Source organism: Mirounga leonina, unplaced genomic scaffold, assembly GCF_011800145.1.
Source record: "Mirounga leonina isolate KUSES-001 unplaced genomic scaffold, KU_Mleo_1.0 Mir_481, whole genome shotgun sequence".
NCBI classification, from domain to species: domain Eukaryota; kingdom Metazoa; phylum Chordata; class Mammalia; order Carnivora; family Phocidae; genus Mirounga; species Mirounga leonina.
The window spans coordinates 1624328-1645853 of record NW_023270773.1 but is presented as its reverse complement, the minus strand read 5'-3'; the positions used below and the strand labels follow the sequence as shown (position 1 = coordinate 1645853).

The following is a 21526-nucleotide window of genomic DNA, read 5'->3' as shown; positions in this document are numbered from 1 at the left end:
TGTACGCCCCTAGCCTAGTTCACACAGCACCCTAAAATTACGTGGGGTGTTCTGGGCTCTAAAACCTTCCAGTTTGGGGCGCCTGGGTGGCTCAGTTGGTTAAGCGACTGCCTTCGGCTCAGGTCATGATCCTGGAGTCCCTGGATCGAGTCCCGCATTGGGCTCCCTGCTCAGCAGGGAGTCTGCTTCTTCCTCTGACCCTCCCCCCTCTCATGTGCTCTCTCTCATTCTCTCTCTCTCAAATAAATAAATAAAATCTTTAAAATAAAATAAATAAAATAAATAAATAAAACCTTCCAGTTTGCATAGTGATTCCTGCCTTTTGAGGCATTTTCACATCTGTTGTCTCATCATAGGAGTGGAGAGCTCGGATTTGGAGAGAAGTTGTGACTCACATGTGTTCGACACACGGGGGTTGAGGCACCCACTCAGAATTCCAGGCTCCATAGAGGAAGTCAGGAATTGGGCTCTTACCTCAGCTAGGGTTTAAAGCCTCACTCCATTTAGGCCACCTGCCTGTTCACCTCTAGCTCTAAGATGTGTGTGCATTTTAGAAACCTGTATCTCCTGTGCGTTGCTCAGAGTGCATAGGGGGGATTGTAGAGTGGAAGACCAGGTACTATAAAGGGGATCATTTATTTTCTTTTTTTAATAAGATTTATGTATTTATTAGAGAACATGGGCGGGAGCCGGGGCGGGAGTGGGGGACACAGAGGGAGAGGGAAAATCGTTGAGCAGACTGCCCACCCAGCAGGGAATCCCAGCACGGGGTGATCGCAGAAGATCTCACTCAGATCCCTGAGGTCATGACCTGGGCTGGAATCAAGAGTTGGCTGCTTAACTGAATGAGCCACCCAGGCACCCCTAAAGGAGATCATTTAGAGCTTGGTGAGCAGATATGTGGGTAGGTGATGAGGATTAGATTAGACCAGGATGAGGATTAAAAGCCTGGCTAATGATGGGTATTGGGGCACCTGGGTGGATCAGTTGGTTAAGCGTCTGCCTTCAGCTCAGGTCATGATTCCACCATGCTGGGATTGAGCCCCGCGTCGGGCTCCCTCTCCCTCTCCCTCTCCGCCCATCTGCCCTGCTTGTGCTGTCTCGCTCTATTTCAGATTTTTTTTTTTTTTTTAATTTATCTGACAGAGCGAGAGAGCACAAGCAGGGGGAACAGTAGAGGCAGAGGGAGAAGCAGGCTCCCTGCTGAGCAGGGAGCCCAATGCGGGGCTCGATCCCAGGACCCTGGGATCATGACCTGAGCTGAAGGCAGACGCTTAACCATCTGAGCACCCAGGCGCCCTTGCTCTATTTCAAATAAATAAATAAAATGATGTATATTTTAAGGTAACCCGCATACTTGGCCGTTATGCAGTTCTTGTTTCTCAGACCCCAGAAAGAGGTCTCCACACCTTAGTCTCCTCGTGACACTACCCCAACTGTGTAAGTCTCATCAAGGGCTTGCTTTGGTGTTTCACCAAGAGTGTAAGGGGGACCCAAGTAATAAACTTTTGCCAAATTCCACTTAATGGTATTTCTCATTCTGTATATTTAAATGAGACTTTTGGCTATAGCATAAGTAAATAGTTCTATGAGCTGCGTTATCTTCTAAAACTTAGTGCGTGTCTGATCTTGTTAAAAACAACTCTCTTGAGACTTTTGCAATTAGGTTACCAGGAAAAGTATTAAAATTAAAATAAGAAAGGTGAAATAAGTAGGACAAAATGTGCCAGTAATTGAAGCTTCCTTATTTCCCTTGATGGTATTAGTGAGAACGATGAGGGCTTAGGTGAACTTTATTTCATGAATCATTTCACACTTTTTTTCATAAAACTTGATTTTCAAAAGAACATTCCTACAAGTAAAGAGAGATTTGATTTTATTTATTTTTATAGATTTTATTTATTTATTTATTTGAGAGAGCATGCAGATGCATGCGCATGAGAGCAGGGTGAGGGGCAGAGGGAGAAGCAGACTTCCTACCGAGCAGGGAGCCTGATGCAGGGCTTGATCTGGGGACTCCAGGATTATGACCTGAGCCAAAGGCAGAGACGCCCAACCGACTGAGCCACCCAGGTGCCCATAAAGAGAGATTTTTAAAACAGGTCTGTGTTTAGCCGTTTTTCTCTCTTGCTTACCTCTTTTCAAGTGAGTTGATGCTTGGGATTTAATTTGAAAAGGAATACTTGGTACCTGGGGTGTGGTAAAGCAAGATGGTCAAGGAAAGATCATGGACCTGCATTCAGGTCCTGGCTTTTCGTGGTGTGATCTTGGGCAAGCTACTTCAATTCTTTTGAGTCTAAAAGGCACCCTTGTTCTGAAGTTGATGTGAGTTTGTTCATTAATCATCCATTCATGCAATCAACCTGTGAGGGATGTCTTGTAGGTCCCTACCGCCAAGGTGCTTACCACCTAGTGAGGAATAGAGACAAACCAGCAATGTGGTAAGTGCTGTAATAACACAGAGTAGGAGGGAGAGTGGGGAAGGGCGGGGGTAGGAGATGGGAGTGTGGGTATTTGTCTGGGAAGTCTTCCTGGAGGAGGTGACCCTTGAACTGAGTTTTGAAGGATGAATAGAAGTTAGGTGGGTGAAGTGCAGGGAGACATTCCTGGCAGAGGGAAGAGCTTACAAGACTTAATACCACCGAGTAGCTGCAGGTTGGTGAGAGTGCAGTATGTTGGGCAAAAGCAGCAAAAGACAAAGCAGAGGAAGTGGGCTGTCGCCATGTCATCAAAGAGCTAGGCTGAGGAGACGAATAGTTTTCTTATGTTGCCTTCACTGAGGCATAAAATAGCCAATTTCTCACAACTGATGGAGGTTCTGCAGTTTGCAGGCAACTTACCTTTTTATTGATGGATTTTTAAATAAATTAGAGCAAGTGCTTGAATCTCCCTATGGTATCATTCTCACACACTTGTATTCCAATATACTTTCCTGACTAGAAAAGAAAGGGAAGAACTTTCTTAGCATTGTCCTTAACTCTGGGGCTGCATACCTATGGTTATTTGCTGTGTGAAAATTTGTATCCAGGCATCTAAATGGAACCTAGGTGGAGCTTTCCCCTGTGGTATGGATTAAGAAAACAGTTGGTGAGGGGTGCCTGGCTCAGTCAGTTAAGCATCCGACTCTTGATCTCAGCTCAGGTCTTGATCTTAGGGTCGTGAGTTTGAGCCCCACGTTAGGCTCTACACTGGGCATGGAGCCTACTTAGTTTAAAAAAAAAAGTTGGTGACAGTAGGGATCTGTGGGAATCAGAGTCAGTGGAACAGATTTTGTGGAGGAAGAATAACATTTTCTTGGCCTGCAAGTGAGGCTTCAGGTGACTCAGGATGGGGAAGAAAGGCAAGTTGAGTAATAGTTAGATCATTCAGTCTGCCCATCTTCCTAATGCTTTTAGCTTTCTGCAGCATCTAAATCCATTGGCCCTCTGGTCTCAACTTGGGCTCCAAAAACACTCCTTCAGCAAAGGTTTACTGAGTACTTACAATGTGGCAGACATTGTTAAGGAGTTTGGAGTTCAGTAGTGAGAAAACAAAGGTCTCTGTCCTTGTGGAAGTTCTGGAATATAGTCTGTGAGTGGTTCCTTTTAGCTCTCCACCAGGGAGAAACAACTATGAGTCCCCTTCCTGTATTTGCTTAGCCCGATGTTTGGACTTTAGTATGTGACCATACAGTTATCCCTCTTCGGGTTTGGGGTGGAGGGGGGTGCGTTTCTTTTTGTTTTTGTCATACACCATCTGTACAGTTATCTGAATCTTTTAAAATCCTTGTTATGTCATCTGGCATATTGATCACCCCCCTCAGTTTCATGTTAGCTGCAGATTTCATAAAAGCACGATCCAGATCTTTGTACTAAAGTCCTCCTCTGCAGCCTCTCCTGATCTACGTAGCATTGCTAAAAAAAGATAATGAGGTGGTTTTGGCATGACTTGTTCTTGGTTGAGCCTGTACTGCCTTCCAGATACCATCTGTTTGCTAATTGCATTCAGAATTTTGTCCAGGTTTGATTTCATGCTCGCCTTTTACATTTTATAAAATCTGCCATTATCCCTCTTTTAACAAAACCAAGAAACTTGACCCTTCATAGGTCTACCAGTGTCCTGTGTTGTAATGTTCTCTGGCAGGTGACCAGAGTTGGACTCTCATTCCTGCTTGCCGGTGTGTTTGGTCAGTACTTAGATATCTGTCTTATCAGTATAAGGACATCCTTTCATCTTTGGCGCTTGTTCTTTTTTATGATGCTCAGAGTTCTTTGTGTGAGTTCACCAGCATTCTCAAGATACTTGCTCTTCACTCCCATTGGGGTCATCTGTGATTGTGTTCATATTTCTTCTTGTATTGTCTTCTCCCCATTTTGAAACCCCTAGTCACTGGATTACATCTGGTTTCTGAATCTTCTGAATCTTTCTAAGGCCCATGGCACCACTTCCTTCACTGACTGGCCTGGAATTCTTAGGTTTCTACTTCAACCACTTGGTTTTGCTTCATTGGTTAGAATTAAATTCACATTAGCAGTTTCTTCACTGATTCTTCTACTGACTGAGATCAAATTGTGTGCAAAGCAAAACTAGGTTTCAGTAGTACTAGCTGTATTTTTCAGCCTCTCAGGGATCATCTGTGAGTTCCTCTGGCTGTGTCACCTGTAGTATATATCCAACAGTGATGTCAGGTCTGTACATGCTCATCATCAAACATCTGAATCAGCTCTGGAGATCTGTACAGGGTCATGGCCTCCTAACGTGACAGGGCCACTCTGTCTTACCTCCTGTCACATTCCATCAATGATCCCCCTTCTCACCAAGGCTTGTCAGAGATGCCCACAAGCTCATATTCACCTGTTAAGTAAGAATCTCAGGGCTTTTCATCAGGACTGACAGGCTCCTTCTCCATCCCTCTGTCATTGATGTTTGTTGGTTTTGCTTAGCAATATCTAGTTTTATGAATTTGACTTACTCTACTTCTTGTGTACCAAAAGTGTTTTTTTCCTTAATCACAGTGCTTTTTCAAAAGTAGGAATCTTTTTTTTTTTTGAAGATTTTATTTATTTGAGAGAGAGAGAATGAGAGACAGAGAGCACGAGAGGGAAGAGGGTCAGACGGAGAAGCAGACCCCCTGCTGAGCAGGGACCCCGATGCGGGACTCGATCCCGGGACTCCAGGATCATGACCTGAGCTGAAGGCAGTCACTTAACCAACTGAGCCACCCAGGCGCCCGAAAAGTAGGAATCTTTAGAAAGTCCTTTAGAATTTCTTCTTCTAACATATCATGTTCTTTTTGGGTTGTGAATTAGAGAAGATTATCTATAAAAGGTTTTTGTTCCTCTTCCTTAATGTGTAAGTTGGATGAGAATATCTTGAAATTGAGGCCCTGGCATGGTTCAGACAAGGCCTGTCCCAGCCTGGTCATTATGCTGACCATAGTTTTCTGTATGTGGTAATGGTTGTTGAGTAAGAACCATCAGCCAGGGGCTTCACAGAGAGTATTTTAGTTAGTCCTTATGGCTGCCTATGGGGTAGTTGGCACCAGTCCCATTTTACGTAACCCTTAGAACTTAAGGTTTGTGTAAATTTGTTGATAGTCTCACAGGTGGTATGTGGCAGAGCTAGGACTCAGCCCACAGTCTTATTTTTAGACAGCATTATTGAGATACAATTTATATATTACACGATTAACCCATTTAAACCATACAATTCACTGGTCTTGGTATGTTACATTCTTTTTTTTTAATTGTAAAATTGCATAATGGAGTGTTTTTTTTTTTTAAGATTTTATTTATTTGACAGAGAGAGACACAACGAGAGAGGGAACACAAGCAAAGGGAGGGGGAGAGGGAGAAGCAGGCTTCCTGCCGAGCAGAGAGCCTGATGTGGGGCTTGATCCCAGGACCCTAGGATCATGACCTGAGCCGAAGGCAGACACTTAACTACTGAGCCACCCAGGTGCCCCTGGAATTTATTTTTTTAAGTGTACAATTCAGTGGCATTAGTTACATTCATAATTGTGCAACTGTCACCACTATCTATTTCCAAACTTTTGCATCACCCCAAACAGAAACTCTGTAACCAGTAAGCAGTAACTCCCCATTCCCCTCCCCTGAGGCCCTGGTAAGCTCTAACCACCTTTCCATATATATGAATTTGCCTATTCTAGATATCTCATATAAATGGAATCCTACAATATTTGTCCTTTGGGTCTGGCTTATTTCACTTAGTATAATGTTTCAAGGTTCATCCATGTGGTAGCCTGTATCTTCATTCTTTTTATGGCCAAATAATATTCCATTGTATTGATATACCACATTTTATTTATACATTCTTTAATAACATCAGAGTTATTTTCACCTTTTGGCTATTGAGAATAGTGTTACGAACATTCATGTACAAATTTTGTTTGAATACCTGTTTTCAGTTTTTGGGGGTATATACCTAACAGTGGAGTTGTTGGGTCATAATGGTAACCATATTGAACTTTTGGAGGAACCACCATAGTTTTCCACAGTGGCTGCACCATTTTACAGCAGTGCACAAGGGTTCCAGTTCTCCATGTCCTCACCAACACTTACTGTTTTTCCATTTTTAAAATTTTGATTTGCATTCTATAATTACTAATGAAGTTGAACATCTTTTCATGTGCTTCTTGGCCATTTTTTATATCTTCTTTGGGAAAATGCTCAAGTCCTTTGCCCATGTTTTAATTGCATTGTTTTTTATTGTTGTTGAGCTTTAGGAGTTATCTATTCTGGATATTAAATTCTTATCAGATACATGATTTCTAAATGCTTTTTTTTTTCTGTAGGTTTTCTTTTCATTTTCTTGATAGTATGCTTTGATGCACATTTTTTTTCTTGAGATTTTATTTATTTACTTGAGAGAGAGAGCATGCACACGAGCAGGGAAGAGAGGGAAAGGGAGAGGGAGAAGCAGACTCCCCACTGAGCAGGGAGCCCAATGCAGGACTAGATCCTAGGACCCTGAGATCATGACCTGAGCTGAAGGCAGACGCTTAACCAACTGAGCCACCCAGGTGCCCTGATGCACATTCTTAATTTTGATGAAATGCAACTTACCTAATTTTTCTTTTGCTACTCATGCTTTTAAAGTCATATCTAAGAATCCATTACCAAATTCAGGGTCACAAAGATTTACCCCAGTGTTTTCTTCTAAGAGTTTTATGGGTGTAGTTCTTCTTCTTTTTTTTTTTTTTTTAAGATTTTATTTATTTATTTGAGACAGAGAGAATGAGAGACAGCATGAGAGGGAGAAGCAGACTCCCTGCTGAGCAGGGAGCCCAATGCAGGACTCGATCCCGGGACTCCAGGATCATGACCTGAGCCGAAGGCAGTCGCTTAAGCAACTGAGCCACCCAGGCGCCCCACTTTTTTTTTTTTTTTTTTTTTTAAGATTTATTCATTGACCTGAGAGAGCGAGAATGAGAGAGAGAGTACATGAGAGCGGGGAGGGTTAGAGGGAGAAGCAGGCTCCTCGCCGAGCAGGGAGCCCGATGCGGGACTCGATCCAGGGACTCCAGGATCATGACCTGAGCCGAAGGCAGTCGCCCAACCAAATGAGCCACCCAGGCGCCCCAGGGTGTAGCTCTTATATGTAATTTGTTTCTCCATTGTGAGTTAATTTTTGTATATGGTTTGATGTAGCAGTCCAAATCCTTCCTTTTCCATGTAGAAATCCAGTTGTACCAGCACCACTTTCCTCATTTGAATGAACTTGGCACTCTTGTCAAAAATCATTTGGTCCTAGGGGCGCCTAGGTGGCTCAGTTGATTGAACGTCCGACTCTTGATTTTGGCTCAGGTTGTGATCTCATGGGTGAGCCCCATGTCAGACTCCACGCTCAGCGGGGAGTCAGCTTGAAGATTCTCTCTCCCTCTGCCCCTCTCCCCCACACTCTCACGTGTGCTCGCTCTCTCTCTCTCTCTCATAAATAAATCTTTAAAAAAATCGTTTGGTCATAAATGTGTTTACTTTTTTTTTTTTTTTTTTAAGATTTTATTTATTTATTTGAGAAAGAGAGAATGAGACAGAGCACATGAGAGGGGGAGGGTCAGAGGGAGAAGCAGACTCCCTGCTGAGCAGGGAGCCCGATGCGACTCGATCCTGGGACTCCAGGATCATGACCTGAGCTGAAGGCAGTCGCTTAACCAACTGAGCCACCCAGGCACCCCACATGTGTTTACTTCTGAACTCTCAGTTCTATTCCGTTGGTCTGTATGTGTGTCTGTATGCCAGTACCACATTGTTTTGATTACTATAGCTTTGTGTAGTAATAATACTACAAATACTTTGTTATTCTTTTGCAAGATTGTTGTAGCTATTCAGGGTGTCTTGCAATTCCATGTGAATTTGAAGATCAGCTTTTCCAGTTCTGCAAAAAATGTTTGAATTTTGATAGGGATTGTATTGAATTTGTAGATCTGTGGTTAGTGTTGACATCTTGATAATACTAAGGTTTCCTATCCATGAACACAAGATGTCTTGCCATTTACTTAAGTCTTCTTTAATTTTTTTCAGCAACATATTGTAGCATTCAATGTACAAGTGTTTTACTTTGGTAAAACACACTATTAATTTATTCCCAGTTACTCTTTTTTTTTTTTTTTAAGATTTTTATTTATTTGACAGAGAGAGACACAGAGAAGGAACACAGCAGGGGGAGTGGGAGAGGGAGAAGCAGGACTCCTGCCAAGCAGGAAGCCCAGTGTGGGACTCAATTCCAGGACCCTGAGATCATGACCTGAGCCGAAGGCAGACGCTCAACGACTGAGCCACCCTGGCGCCCTATTTTATTCTTTTAGATGCCACTGTAAATGGAATTGTGTTTTGGGTTTTTGTTTTGTTTTGTTTTTTAAGATTTTTAAAATTTATTTGTCAGAGAGAGCAAGAGCACAAGCAGGGGTAGTGGCAGGCAGAGGGAGAAGCAGGATCCCCGCTGAGACAGGGACCCTGATGTGGGACTCCATCCCAGGACCCTGGGATCATGATCTGAGCCGAAGGCAGATGCTTAACCAACTGAGCCACCCAGGTGCTCCTGTGTTTTTGTTTTTTAAGATTTTTTTTTTTTTTTTAAGTAATCTCTACATCCCAGCGTGGTGCTCAAACCCACAGCTCCAAGATCAACAAGAGTCACATGCTCCACCACCTGAGCCAGCCAGGTGCCCCTAAATGGAATTGCATTCTTAATTCTTCATTACTGGTTTATAGAAACACAACTGGTACTTGTGTGTTGATCTTGTACCCTGTAATTTTGATGAATTTTATTAGCTCTAGTAGCTTTCTTGTGGAATCTTTGGAATTTTCTATATATAGGATCCCGTCATCTGCAGATGGAGATAAGTTTTACTTCTTCCTTCCCATAGCCCACATTCTCTTGCATCACAGCATACTGGCCTGTGATACCTTTAACCCCTGGCCCATCTTAAAATAAAATCCCTGTTTTCATAAGAAGTGTTAACTGGTAAGCAGCCCTCTTAAATCGAGTTGCTGCCCTGAAGGATAATGTAAATTTCAAGGAACAGAACAAGTCTTCAGTATTAAAAACCAGTAAGTAGCACTGGTTGTAGGGGAGAGTGCCTGAGACTACTTGACTACTACTCAGGGCACACGGACAAGGAGGGTTGTAGCCCTTAAAAGCCTCTTAAGCTCTGAGAGCTTTGATTCAGGTACTGGTGCATGGAGAGCACAAGGGCAGGTGTTAAAACAGGCGACAACCCCAGGCAGCTCCATGAGGGCAGGGCTGTTGTCCACTTTGTTCTCTGTTGTATCCTTACAGGGCCTGCCACATAAATAATCACTATTTGTTGAACAAGTAAATGAATGAAAGCCACAAACCACAGAATTAAAACTGCCTGGTGGTTGCAGGACATGGGTTTTTGTTGTTTTATACCTTTTTTGGGTTATGGGCCCCTTTTAGAATCTGATGAAAGCTTTCTCCAGGAAAACAACATACATTAATGCACTTACATACAATTCTGCGTATACTTTCGGGATGTTCTTTGATTTCTTTTCTTTTTTCTTTTTTTAAGATTTTATTTATGGGGCGCCTGGGTGACTCAGTTGGTTAAGCGACTGCCTTCGGCTCAGGTCATGATCCTGGAGTCCCAGGATCGAGTCCTGCATCGGGCTCCCTGCTCGGCAGGGAGTCTGCTTCTCCCTCTGACCCTCCTCCCTCTCATGCTCTCTGTCTCTCATTCTCTCTCTCTCAAATAAATAAATAAAATCTTTAAAAAAAAAAAAACCTTTAAAAAAAAAAAGAAAAAAGATTTTATTTATTTGACAGAGACAGCAAGAGAGGGAACACAAGCAGGGGGAGTGGGAGAGAGAGAGAGAAGCAGGTTTCCTGCCGAGCAGGGAGCCGGATGCAGGGCTCGATCCCAGGACCCTGGGATCATGACCTGAGCCGAAAGCAGACGCTTAACAACTGAGCCACCCAGGCGCCCCTGTTCTTTGATTTCTGAGACACATTCATGTCACCCAAGTTAGAACTTCTGATTCCATTGTAACCCATTGTGCTCCTGATTTTATTTCTGATATAACCAGGGAGTACAATCTGAAAATATCCAATGGGGAAAGGAGACTGATTGGGGAAGCAGAGAACTGCTGTGGCAGCCAGAGCTTGGGCCCTCCAGGGCTTTGACTGCTCTTGGAATCAGGTGCCAGAAGTCAGGCAGTAGAATTATTGCCAGAGCCCTTCTGTTTATGCTCTGGACAAGTAGAGCTATAGGAAACCATCACTAACATCAGGAAGTGCCCTCTTGCCTTCTTGCATGGTTCTCACTAGACACAAAGAATGGGACTGACTAGTGTCCTACCGATGTGTGCTTAATTTTAGAGTTGATGTGTACACTTCCCAAGTGCTGAGTGCAACCAGGCACAAAGATAATAGTGTGGCAGTTCTTGTAATGATAAGGATTGTCATGGGGTGACATTTAGTAAGGTATGTGTCTCCTTTTGATCTGTTGATAGGATCAGCCACATATTCCAGGCTTAAAGTGCTCCTTGAACTGAGTTGATATCCATCAACTTTGAGGTCAGTCTGCTCTCTGAAGTGAGTGGTTCTTTGGGCTCAGTCCTACCGTGAAGCCAGAGGAAGGGCATTGTACCAGAATCGGGTGTGATGAGAGGAGCAGCAGGATGGCATTTTAGGATCTGAGTCCGAGCATTCTTTAGTGGAGCCGTGAAGAAGCAGGTCCACAGCCAGGCCTGTAACTGTGGGCAGCCGGCAGCATAACACAGCTAGGGCATCTTTCCTGTGTTGATGTTCTACGGCTTGTTCCCCATGGGAAGGGCCTTGAACTGAGCTAGCAATAGCATGAGGAATGACATGCTATGTTTTGACATGTGAGAGCTCCTGCAAGGCCAGAATGAGGCATTAATGGTCAGGTGGCCATCAGATGTCTCTCATCCATTCTCTCTTCCTAGCCTGAACCTTGACTTATCTCTACTAGTCAAGGTTCCATGGGTCAAAGCAATAGCTCTCTGCTCCTGTGCTCTGCAGCATGGACTCTCAGTACTGTTTTTCTTCCACTTGCTGCTTTTTAAACTGTTTATTCTCTAACATTCATTGAGCATCTGCCACATCAGGACAGTAGATTATTTATTGTCTATCCCACAGTGAAGACAAGAGGTTCCTTGAGGATGGGAACTGAGCTGCAATAGATACGCAGTAAATCTTATTAAATTGATGATGTAGAATGGTGTGGAAAGTACCCTGTAAAAACTGAGAATCACAAGTTAATTAGAAGGCATGAAGTTTGAATGTTCTTGGCAGTTTTCAATACTTGGCTCATCATCTTCTCCATCTTCCCATTGTCTTCCTCAGCTGCTTGGTATCCATCACAGTAATTTATTAGACCCCTACTTTTCAGGCCTGCCCTTTCTCTCCTCTCATTCTAATGTATGGCATCCTTCCCATCCCATCAGTTTTGAGAGGACCCATGTTATTACTAACAAGGTTGAAACCCACTTTAATACAGTGCTTCTCCATGCTGATTCCAGTTCTTCCCAGCATGCTTCCAGAGGGCAGTGACCAGCTGGGAGCATGAGCATGAACATGGGTGTGGGGGTTGGGTTCTATTCAGGAATCCCCACTCTGATAACCACTACCACTTACTTAGCTGGGTGTCCTGGTTAACAATTCCCATGTAGTACTTTCTTTAGTTATCACAAGAACCTTTCTTTGTTTCTTTTTTAAGTTTTTATTTATTTATTTGTCAGAGAGCATGCACAAACAGGGAGAGCGGCAAGGCAGAGGGAAAAGCAGGCTTCCTGCTGAGCAAGGAGCCCGATATGGGACTCGATCCCAGGACCCTTGGGGTCATGACGTGAGCGGAAGGCAGACGCTTAACTGACTAAGCCACCCAGGCATCCCTATAAGAACCTTTGAAAGTCAGAAGGAAATTGAGACTTGGACAGCTTGAGCAGTTTGCCATGGTCACATAGGGCATCCGTCTAGTTCTGCCCCGCACCAAAGTTCATAGCACGAGCCACCACAGTGCCACTTTATACCTGTTTTAAGCATACAAGAGATTGCTTACGCCCTGTTGTTGTAGATCTTAGCCCTTAGTTTTAGGTAGGTCTAATATTCAAGTTGCATCTTTATATATTCTGAATACACAGTATAGAACCTAGCCCAGTGCTCTGAGTAGAATCAATGCTCCATCTATAGTGGCTACTGCCTGGAGATCCTTCCTGCTCTCATTGTCTGCATGTGCAGCTGTATAAGGTGGTTATAAGGCAGCTTGGGTTGTCCTTAGGATTTTTTTGATTTTGATCAGGGGGTTGACTACATGTCTTCAACTGTGAAAGAAGAGGAGAGGTCCAGGGTTGCTTAAGACCAGCTTGACGATTCTGGACAACAGCGTTTTAAGCTGTGCAGTTGTAGAATTGCATTCACGTCATGTCCTTGCATCTGTCATATCTGGGAAAGAGCTCGGCAAGTTTGAGAAACTGAAAGGAAGCCAGTGTAGATTGGAGGGGAGGAGCAGAGAGGCGTGAATCGAGGTCGGAGGTGGGAGGAGTCAGGACTCAGATGAGGCAGAGCCTTGAAGATTGGAGTTTGGATGTTGCTCTTATGCAGAGAATAGGTGTTGGGAGGTTTAAAAGGCAGAGCAGTGACCCAGTTCTGTTTGTCTTTTTTTTTTTTTTAAGATTTTATTTATTTATTTGACAGAGAGAGAGACAGCGAGAGAGGGAACACAAGCAGGGGAAGTGGGAGAGAGAGAGAAGCAGGCTTCCCGCGGAGCAGGGAGCCCGATGCGGGGCTCAATCCCAGGACCCTGGGATCATGACCTGAGCCGAAGGCAGACGCTTAACGACTGAGCCACCCAGGCGCCCCTGTTTGTCTTTTTTAAAGGTCTGTCTTCTACTGTCCTTAGACCCATGTGCCTGTCACTTCTGTCCTCTAGCACCTTGCTCCTCTGCTTGGCCATCTATCCTCAGCAGATGGGGGACATCAACTTACAGGTTTCTCCTCTCTCTTTAACCTCTCCCTGATTTTGCAGACTTCTCCAGAAAGTAGTTTACAAGAGACCTGTGACATGGAGTGCAAAATAAGCAAAACAAATGTCCTCCTTCAGAGAGTGCCATGTGGTGTGGGTTGGGGGCAGGGAGGTGACCATGGTAGAGCAGAGAATGGAGCCTCCTTGGGCAAGTCTGCCAGAATCCTGGAGAACAAGACACCTGACTTCACAGAGCCTTGCTTTCCACAAATGCCAAATGGGAAGTACCCACCTAGTAGTAGTGTTACTTTATAGAATACCACAAAAAAGAAGAGTCGAGCAGCAGGGAGTGAGAAGGATGGGTGAAGTCTCCTCCTTCAGGTGCCATAGAGCATCGGAGGGAGAGAACTGGACTTGCGCTGTTGACTTTCCTTACTGAAATGGTGGGAGCGATAGCCAGAGTGGGGTAGGTAGGGTCTGGATGTGGGAGAGCAGGGTGATTGGGAGTTGGGCTGATTGTGCTGGGGTGACATTAGATGACAGAAGGCAGATCAGGGCAGGATGGCTACACTGGTAGAACCAGGTAGTAAGAGGCTGGGGAAACCAGGGAGGGGGGCATTAGCAGGGGGTCAGAGCATATTTCTTGTCACCAGGCTGGAGGGATGCGCTCACCCAAGATGTGGGAGAGGGCTGCCCCAGGCCAGGTTTTCAGGAAAGTGAGGCTTTGTTTTCTTTCACATTTATCAAACAGCCAGGGCAGGCTAAGATTACAGACTTCAGGCAAAATATATGCTCTCTGGGCATCTGGAGTCCAGTTGAAGATAGAGAAAGCATAGATAAAATGACAGAATTCCAAAGTATTTTTTGTAGGACATCAAATGAGTGGATCAAACAAAAACTTAAGTTGCAGGGCCCAGTATCTGTTAACAATACTCATCAGCCCCAAACTGTAGCTTTGTCTCTTTTCAGTTCCAGCTCATTCTTGCCTTAGCCTTTTTTTCTTCTAACATCTTGGCAGAGTTTGATCTCGCTCTGAGTGCCAGCCTACTACCTGCAGACTGCCCAGATGCCCTAAGGCCATCGTCCCTTTTTTTTTTTTTTTTAAGATTTTATTTATTTATTTGACAGAGACACAGCGAGAGAGGGAACACAAGCAGGGGGAGTGGGAAAGGGAGAAGCAGGCTTCCCCACCAAGCAGGGAGCCCGATGCGGGGCTCGATCCCAGGACCCTGGGATCCTGACCTGAGCCGAAGGCAGCCACTTAACGACTGAGCCACCCAGGCGCCCCCCATCGTCCCTTTCTATAGCAGAGTCCACCTGGGTGTTTGCTCACCTGGTTCCCCTTCCCTTTCGTCACAGAATCCTCTCTCCAAATATATACCCACACATCCTCTTTCTTGCCCTTGCCTTGTTGTATGTTTATTTTAATACATTGTATTTTCTTTGTGATTATTAGCAATAACTAGAAGTTAATTTAGAATATCAGGAGTTTTCTACCCATGACTTTTATTTCCTATTTCATTATTTAAAGATTTATATATTTATTTTTAGAGAGAGGAGAATGAGTGCATGTGAGTGCAGGGAATGGCAGAGGCCGAGAATCCTCAAGCAGACTGAGTGGAGCCAGATGTGGGGCTCCATCCCATGACCTGTGAGATCATGACCTGAACTGAAACGAAGAGTCCGACACCCAACTGACTGAGCCACCCAAGCGCCCCCCATTTCGTTATTTTAAAAATAAAGACAGGGGCGCCTGAGTGGCTCAGTTGGTTAAGCATCTGCTTTCGGCTCAGGTCATGATCCCAGGGTCCTGGGATCGAGCCCCGCATTGGGCTCCCTGCTCAGCGGGGAGTCTGCTTCTCCCTCTCCTTCTGCTGCTCCCCCTGCTTGTTCTCTCTCTCTGTCAAATAAATAAAATCTTTAAAAATAAATAAAATAAAAACAAAAATAAAGACAGGCAGTCTGTTTCTTAGGTGAAAGGGAGATAAGGAAAGAATGTTTTACATTGGAGAGAAAGGCCAGACAGTGAAGCTTCTCATCTTGTTGGCCTTTTTGTGCTCCAGACATGAGACAGCAGGTTCCTGCACTGAAAGGCTCAAAGAGGCCAAGGGTCTAGAGCAGGTGCAGTGCAGAGTGTGAGGAAATTGAGGAATGTGATCCGTCTTCAGGTGTCTAGATTTGTAGCATCCTAGTAGCTCCTGCCCGCAGAAGGTTTTTCTCTTCTTACCTAGACCCGATTTTAATTTGCGTGTTCACTCTCATTATTGTATCTTATGTTTGTGCTTAAACGTTATTTTTTTTAACAGAATAAGATTGGACATAAACCATTTTTCCAGGTTTCCATTGACTTCAGCTTCCAGCTACATGATTTCTACAAAGTCTACTGTAACTCAAGGTTCTCATTCACATTAGAACTTCCCTTATATACAGATCCGAAAATTTTCATTATCAGAAACAAATATGATCATAATTAGGGTTTTCCTGTTTTGTGACTTCTGTATGGTAGGAGAAGAATATGGAAATTATAAAACTCAGCTCCTTGGGGGGCACCTGGGTGGCTCAGTCAGTTAAGTGACCGACTCTTTTGATTTTGATTTTTCAGTTTCGACTCGGGTCATGATCTCAGGGTTGTGAGATAGAGCCCTGTATCAGGCTCTGCACTGTGTGTGGAGTGTGGAGCCTGCTTAAGATTCTCCCTCCACTCCCATGCATGTTCTTGCTCTCTGTCTCTCTCTGAAAATAAATAAATAATAAAACTAACTCCTTGGTCCACTTTATAAAACATGAAATTTTTAATAATTATCAATATTTGTATGAGTTTCCCAGGTATGAATAAAAAAGACATTCTCTTTCTACTCTCTATAAATTAAAATATTATGACTTGGAGAAAGAGCAATACTTGGGACTCCAAGCATTAATCATAAAATAATCTATTATGAAATCCGTTTCCTCTGTCCCTCAAATTGTTACTTTCCTTTTAAGACAAAACCAGAGAAAACGTGTTTTCAATTGTAATTTTTTTCCACTGAGTATTTTACAAATTAATTTTTTTACAACTTAAATTTTAATGCAAATCTGAAAAATAGAATGCTCAGTCATTACCTTTATTTATTTATTTATTTTTAAAGATTTTATTTATTTATTTGACAGACAGAGACACAGCGAGAGAGGGAACACAAGCAGGGGGAGTGGGAGAGGGAGAAGCAGGCTTCCCGCAGAGCAGGGAGCCTGATGCGGGGCTGGATCCCAGGACCCTGGGATCATCACCTGAGCCGAAGGCAGACACTTAACTGACTGAGCCACCCAGGTGCCCCATCAGTCATTACCTTTAAATTTTAATTGTTCGGGACGCCTGGGTGGCTCAGTCCATTAAGCATCAGCCTTCGGCTCAGGTCATGATCCCGGGGTCCTGGGATCAAGTCCCATATCAGGCTCCTTGCTCAGCGGGGAGCCTGCTTCTGCCTCTGCCTGCTGTTCCCCCTCCTTTGTGCATGCTCCTCTCTCTCTCTGACAAATAAATAAATATTTTTTAAAAATAGTAATAAATTTTAACTGTTCAACCAGCAGAAGTGTTTCAGTTGAACCTGTGACATGAGTTTGAAAATAATTATTATAATCTAATCTATAAATACATGAGTTGGCTTTTTACATCCTTTTCTCTATACATATCTAGTACTTGGCATTTTATTTTTGTCTCAGAACGTTTCGTCATAGAAAGTCTTATTTTTGGGGCACCTGGCTGGCTTATTTGGTGGAATATGCAACTCTTGGTCTTGGGGTCATGAGTTCAAGCCGTACATTGGGTCTAGAGCCTACTTTAAAAAATAAAAATGTTTAAGAATCTAATTCATTTTTTTTTAAGATTTTATTTATTTATTTGACAGAGAGAGACACAGTGAGAGAGGGAACACGAGTGGGGGGAGTGGGAGAGGGAGAAGGAGGCTTCCCCCTGAGCAGGAAGCCTGATGCAGGGCTCAATCCCAGGACCCTGGGATCATGACCTGAGCCGAAGACAGACGCTTAACGACTGAGCCACCCAGGTGCCCCTAGATTTTTATTTTTAATACACTTTTTTATGTGATTTCACTTTAACCATTCTCAGAGAGTTAAGTGTTCATTTCTATCCTGTTGGAGTTAGTAATCATTATGGGGAGAAAAAAAGGCTGCTTTTGTTCTCAGAAGCTTAATACACGTTCTCACCAGCTGAGGATGACACTGGGCTTACTGGTAGCACCTTGTGTCTTTGGCACTGCTTGATTTTAGGTTTAAGCATGGAAAAAAAATAAATCCTTAAAAAAATATGTAGATTCCTTTGGATAGAACCGTGTGTATGGCTTAAAGTAAACCTTTTTTTTTTTTAGTTTGCAGAGGAAATACTGACTTTGTCTTCTTTCTCCATCCTTACAGGTTGGTGACATTGTGAAAGTCACAAGGATGAATATAAATGGCCAGTGGGAAGGCGAAGTGAATGGGCGCAAAGGGCTTTTCCCCTTTACGCATGTCAAAATCATTGACCCTCAAAACCCTGATGAAAACGAGTGATTGCTGTTGCCTGTTTCCTGCTGCTTCCTTGTTCTGCCTGTCATAGTCTCCTTTGAAGTGGGAAAGCATTCTCTCTCCTAGGCAGGTCACACTGCATTGCCGATGGTCAGCTTTCTGCAGAGTGGCGGTCTCTCATACACATTTGGAATGCACACAGCAGCTGCCTGGGCATTTGTATCATAGTCGTATTGTCAAAGAGTAGCAAAGTTTAGAGTTCTTTTGGATCATAAACTGGAAATACTGGTGGAAGCACACAAGTGGAGAGAAGTTGACGAGGAAAGGGTCTGTCTTCTCATCACTGCCCTGTTTGTACTTGTGACTGATTCTGTCATGTTCATCAGATGGAGCTTGAGGCCATGGTGAGACATTGCACGTTGCTGTTCCATAAAGCAGTGGCTTAGTCGCCGTTTTGTTCTTCCTTTGAAGAACAGAGCAAATGAACTGTAAAGAAGAGGGAATTCTGTCCTAAACTCCCCAAATCTGGCTCTTCTTTTTTCCTTTTTGGTTTGGTTTTGGAAGACTTAATTAGACTTGTGTGTTCTGAACAGGTTTTTAAGTAGCAGGTTGGATTTTTGTGATAATTGTAAGGAATGACACATGCCTCTGAGCTTCCAAACTGACGCTGCTGTAACTAAAGGAATATGGGGGTGGGGGGAGAACCACCACCACCCTGAAGCAGAGGCTTTTATTGTCTTGGTTGCCAGTTGTACCTGTTTTGCCATATAGCAAACAGCCCACAAAAAAATCAGTCATAGTATGCCAAGCTTGTGTGCATGGCCTCTTGGATTACATTGTCCCCAAAAAGCATCGGGCGGGGGGGTGATTTGGAGAAGGCTTTGCTTACCTTGTTTGCCAGTGATGACAGGAGCAATGGGGGGAAGCACTTGGCCAGTTTTCTGTCCAGTGTTTCAGTGAATATACCCCTTTAAGGTATAGGAATTTAAGTTTCTTTAAAAAGAGAAGTTGTTCATAGAATCATTGAATTCATTAATGAATCTTTAAATCCTACTCACTGAGGCCCACTCCTCCCTGCTGAAGCCCAAGCTCACAGTCCGCCAGAGAAAGATGGTGCTGTTCATACTGGTTCCCCAGGCTCTGTGTCTGTGACGCTCCCAGGCAAAGAAAATGCAAGCTCTGGAAATTGGTTCATGCATTTGATGTCTAAGATTTTAGTGACTAGGGAGAACCATTAACCATTTAGCAATTTGATGTTAACATTTCCTTGTTAGCTAAAAGAGGGCTATTTATACAAGCCAGCTTGGTACAAAGGTGTGGCTGATCCCTCATCTGGTGCACATAGCAGTCTAGGATTCTGGAACCTTTATGCAGTTCAGGCTGCTCTCCCTTCTGGAAACTGGTGAAGACAGGCCTCTGCTCAGAATGAATACAGCAGACCTAGAAATGTAGCAGCCACCTAATGACTGATTGCATCATTTGCTGAGCGGCTGCTTTAGCCACGACCCTGTCTCCCAAGCGTCTTGGGTTTTGAGTTAGAGCATATTATATATATATATATATATATATACCGGTGACCGAACCAGCAAAGCAACCATTTTTTCAATCTCTTTAAATCAGTATTCCATTAGGCAGGTAACTACCATATTAAAGAATCTTGAAAATGTTCCTGTGACAAAGATAATGATCAGTTGGAAAAAATATCACTGTGGCTGCCCGTCTGTGGTTTTCCTGGAAAAAATGCAGTCTGCTCTCCCTAATCAGTGAGCACTGTGGCCACCTCTTGCTCTGAAGGGGCCTCTCCATTGTGTTGCCTCTTATTCTGAGTTCAGGCCCAGCCCAGCTCCCACAGCAAGTGGCACATGCGTGGCAGCATTCCCGTGGTCTGCCTGGACACAGCACTCGCCTTGCAGCCATTGACCTGGTACTGAGGGGGTTGGCCAGCAGAAGGTGGAATACGTGCCTTGTTCAAAGAGGGCACAAACCTTGAGGCTTTTTTAAACCAAGTTTAGCTGAGGGGCTTGGCACTTTTTGGTGACAGTAGTTGGTTCGGAGTACAAGAAGTGTATGGTCATTTTGGAAAGCAAGATTTCCCTTCAGCCATCCGTGTCTGCTGACCTGTAGCAAGACCCACCTCATGTGGAGCACTTCAGAATCAGAGCACCCCACAAACCTACTTTGGCTTCATAATAAATCTGCTTGTCACTTCAGCCCGTGTGCATGTCTCCAGGGCTGCCCAGGAGATTGGGAGCCCGAAATAAGGTGAGCCTTGAGTTCTGAACTCTCGAGATACATGTGCCAAAAGTAGTACCTATTTGACTTAGGACCTTATTAGTTTTTTCATCAGGCAGGGAGATTGTCTTCATCACACTAAATATACAAAAACAGCACCCTCGCCTCAGCTTCGTGCCTGGGTTCCCCAGTGATTGGGGAAGACTTCCTGTTTCAGAAAGCAATGCGAATCTTCCAGAGGAGCTGCCTTCCCTCCTTGGTTGGTCTCCTTTTAGGATTGTTCATTATTGCTCCTTGCTCTACTCTACTGTGTGTCACTTAAGAAAATATTTGGATGTTAAATTAACTCACTTGGGAACTGAACAAATTATGAACTAAAGGGCATTGCCAGTTTGACTCAAAACTTATTTATCCTGAGAAGGACCTCCAACACAGGAGTCATCCTTGTCATTTCTTTGTGGCGTGGTACCACCTGATGGCACGGTGAAAGAGGAGCACGCGTCGACGAGCTGCCATTTGACAACTTTGGTCACCCAGACAAGACACCTGTGCTCATGGATGGAAAACAGAAAGGGGGGGAAAGACAGCTGCTCCCTCCTTGGAGCTCAAGGATCGCTGGCTCCGTGCTAACTTTCTTTTACAGCTGTTTACAGACAAGACAGGCCAGGGCAGACGGCCACTGCTCTTGTAACGTTTGCTCAGAGGAATATGACCATTTTATTTTTGAAAAGGGATGATGTGTTTTTGTGCCAGGTGTTTATAATTTAATCCTTTAATATTATGTTCATTAACCTCTTAAAATGAGTGACTTTTTGATTGTTTTAACACAGTACCTAAGACTAATGCTTTCTGTGGACACCACTGAGCTCTGCCTCAAACTCCACCCCCTGGGACCAGAGACCTCTGGCCCTGGTTAACTGCTATCCGTGTGGAAACTGAGCTGGTTGTATATTCTAAAGGAGTAGAAGGACAGTTCCCTGAGACAGGGTCGTTGTCTCTGCAGGAGGAACAGTGGCCTTGCTTCTAGACGGTCTTCACTGTGTGTTTTAAAATGACAACAACAACACAAAACTTTTGACCTGTAACTTAAAGATCATAAACTTCAGGCAATAATATTTTCTGTGTAAGCTTTTAAAATTATTTTTGGGGATCATAGCTTGTTTTATTTTGTGCTATAAAATTAACAGTATTAAATGACTTATATTCTTAGAACATTGAGTGTCTTTTCTTAACAGATTAGTGCCTTTTTATTTTTGTATTCATTTTACGCTACTGGTCCCGGCATCAGAACCCTTGTTTCCATGGCCTGTTTGTACGTTGTCTCAATAAAACTTGCATCAGCCGGTGGTG

General features: G+C 43.8%; 1 protein-coding gene across 1 annotated transcript in view; it reads left to right on the top strand.

Annotated features, from left to right (window-relative positions):
- The window catches only part of CRKL (CRK like proto-oncogene, adaptor protein), a 37989-nt gene extending 16463 nt beyond the window's left edge, over positions 1-21526 (top strand). Inside the window, exon 3 of the mRNA XM_034989192.1 lies at positions 17855-21526. Coding sequence (XP_034845083.1) covers positions 17855-17989 — 135 coding nt within the window. The 3' untranslated portion in view covers positions 17990-21526. The remainder of the gene's footprint in view (positions 1-17854) is intronic.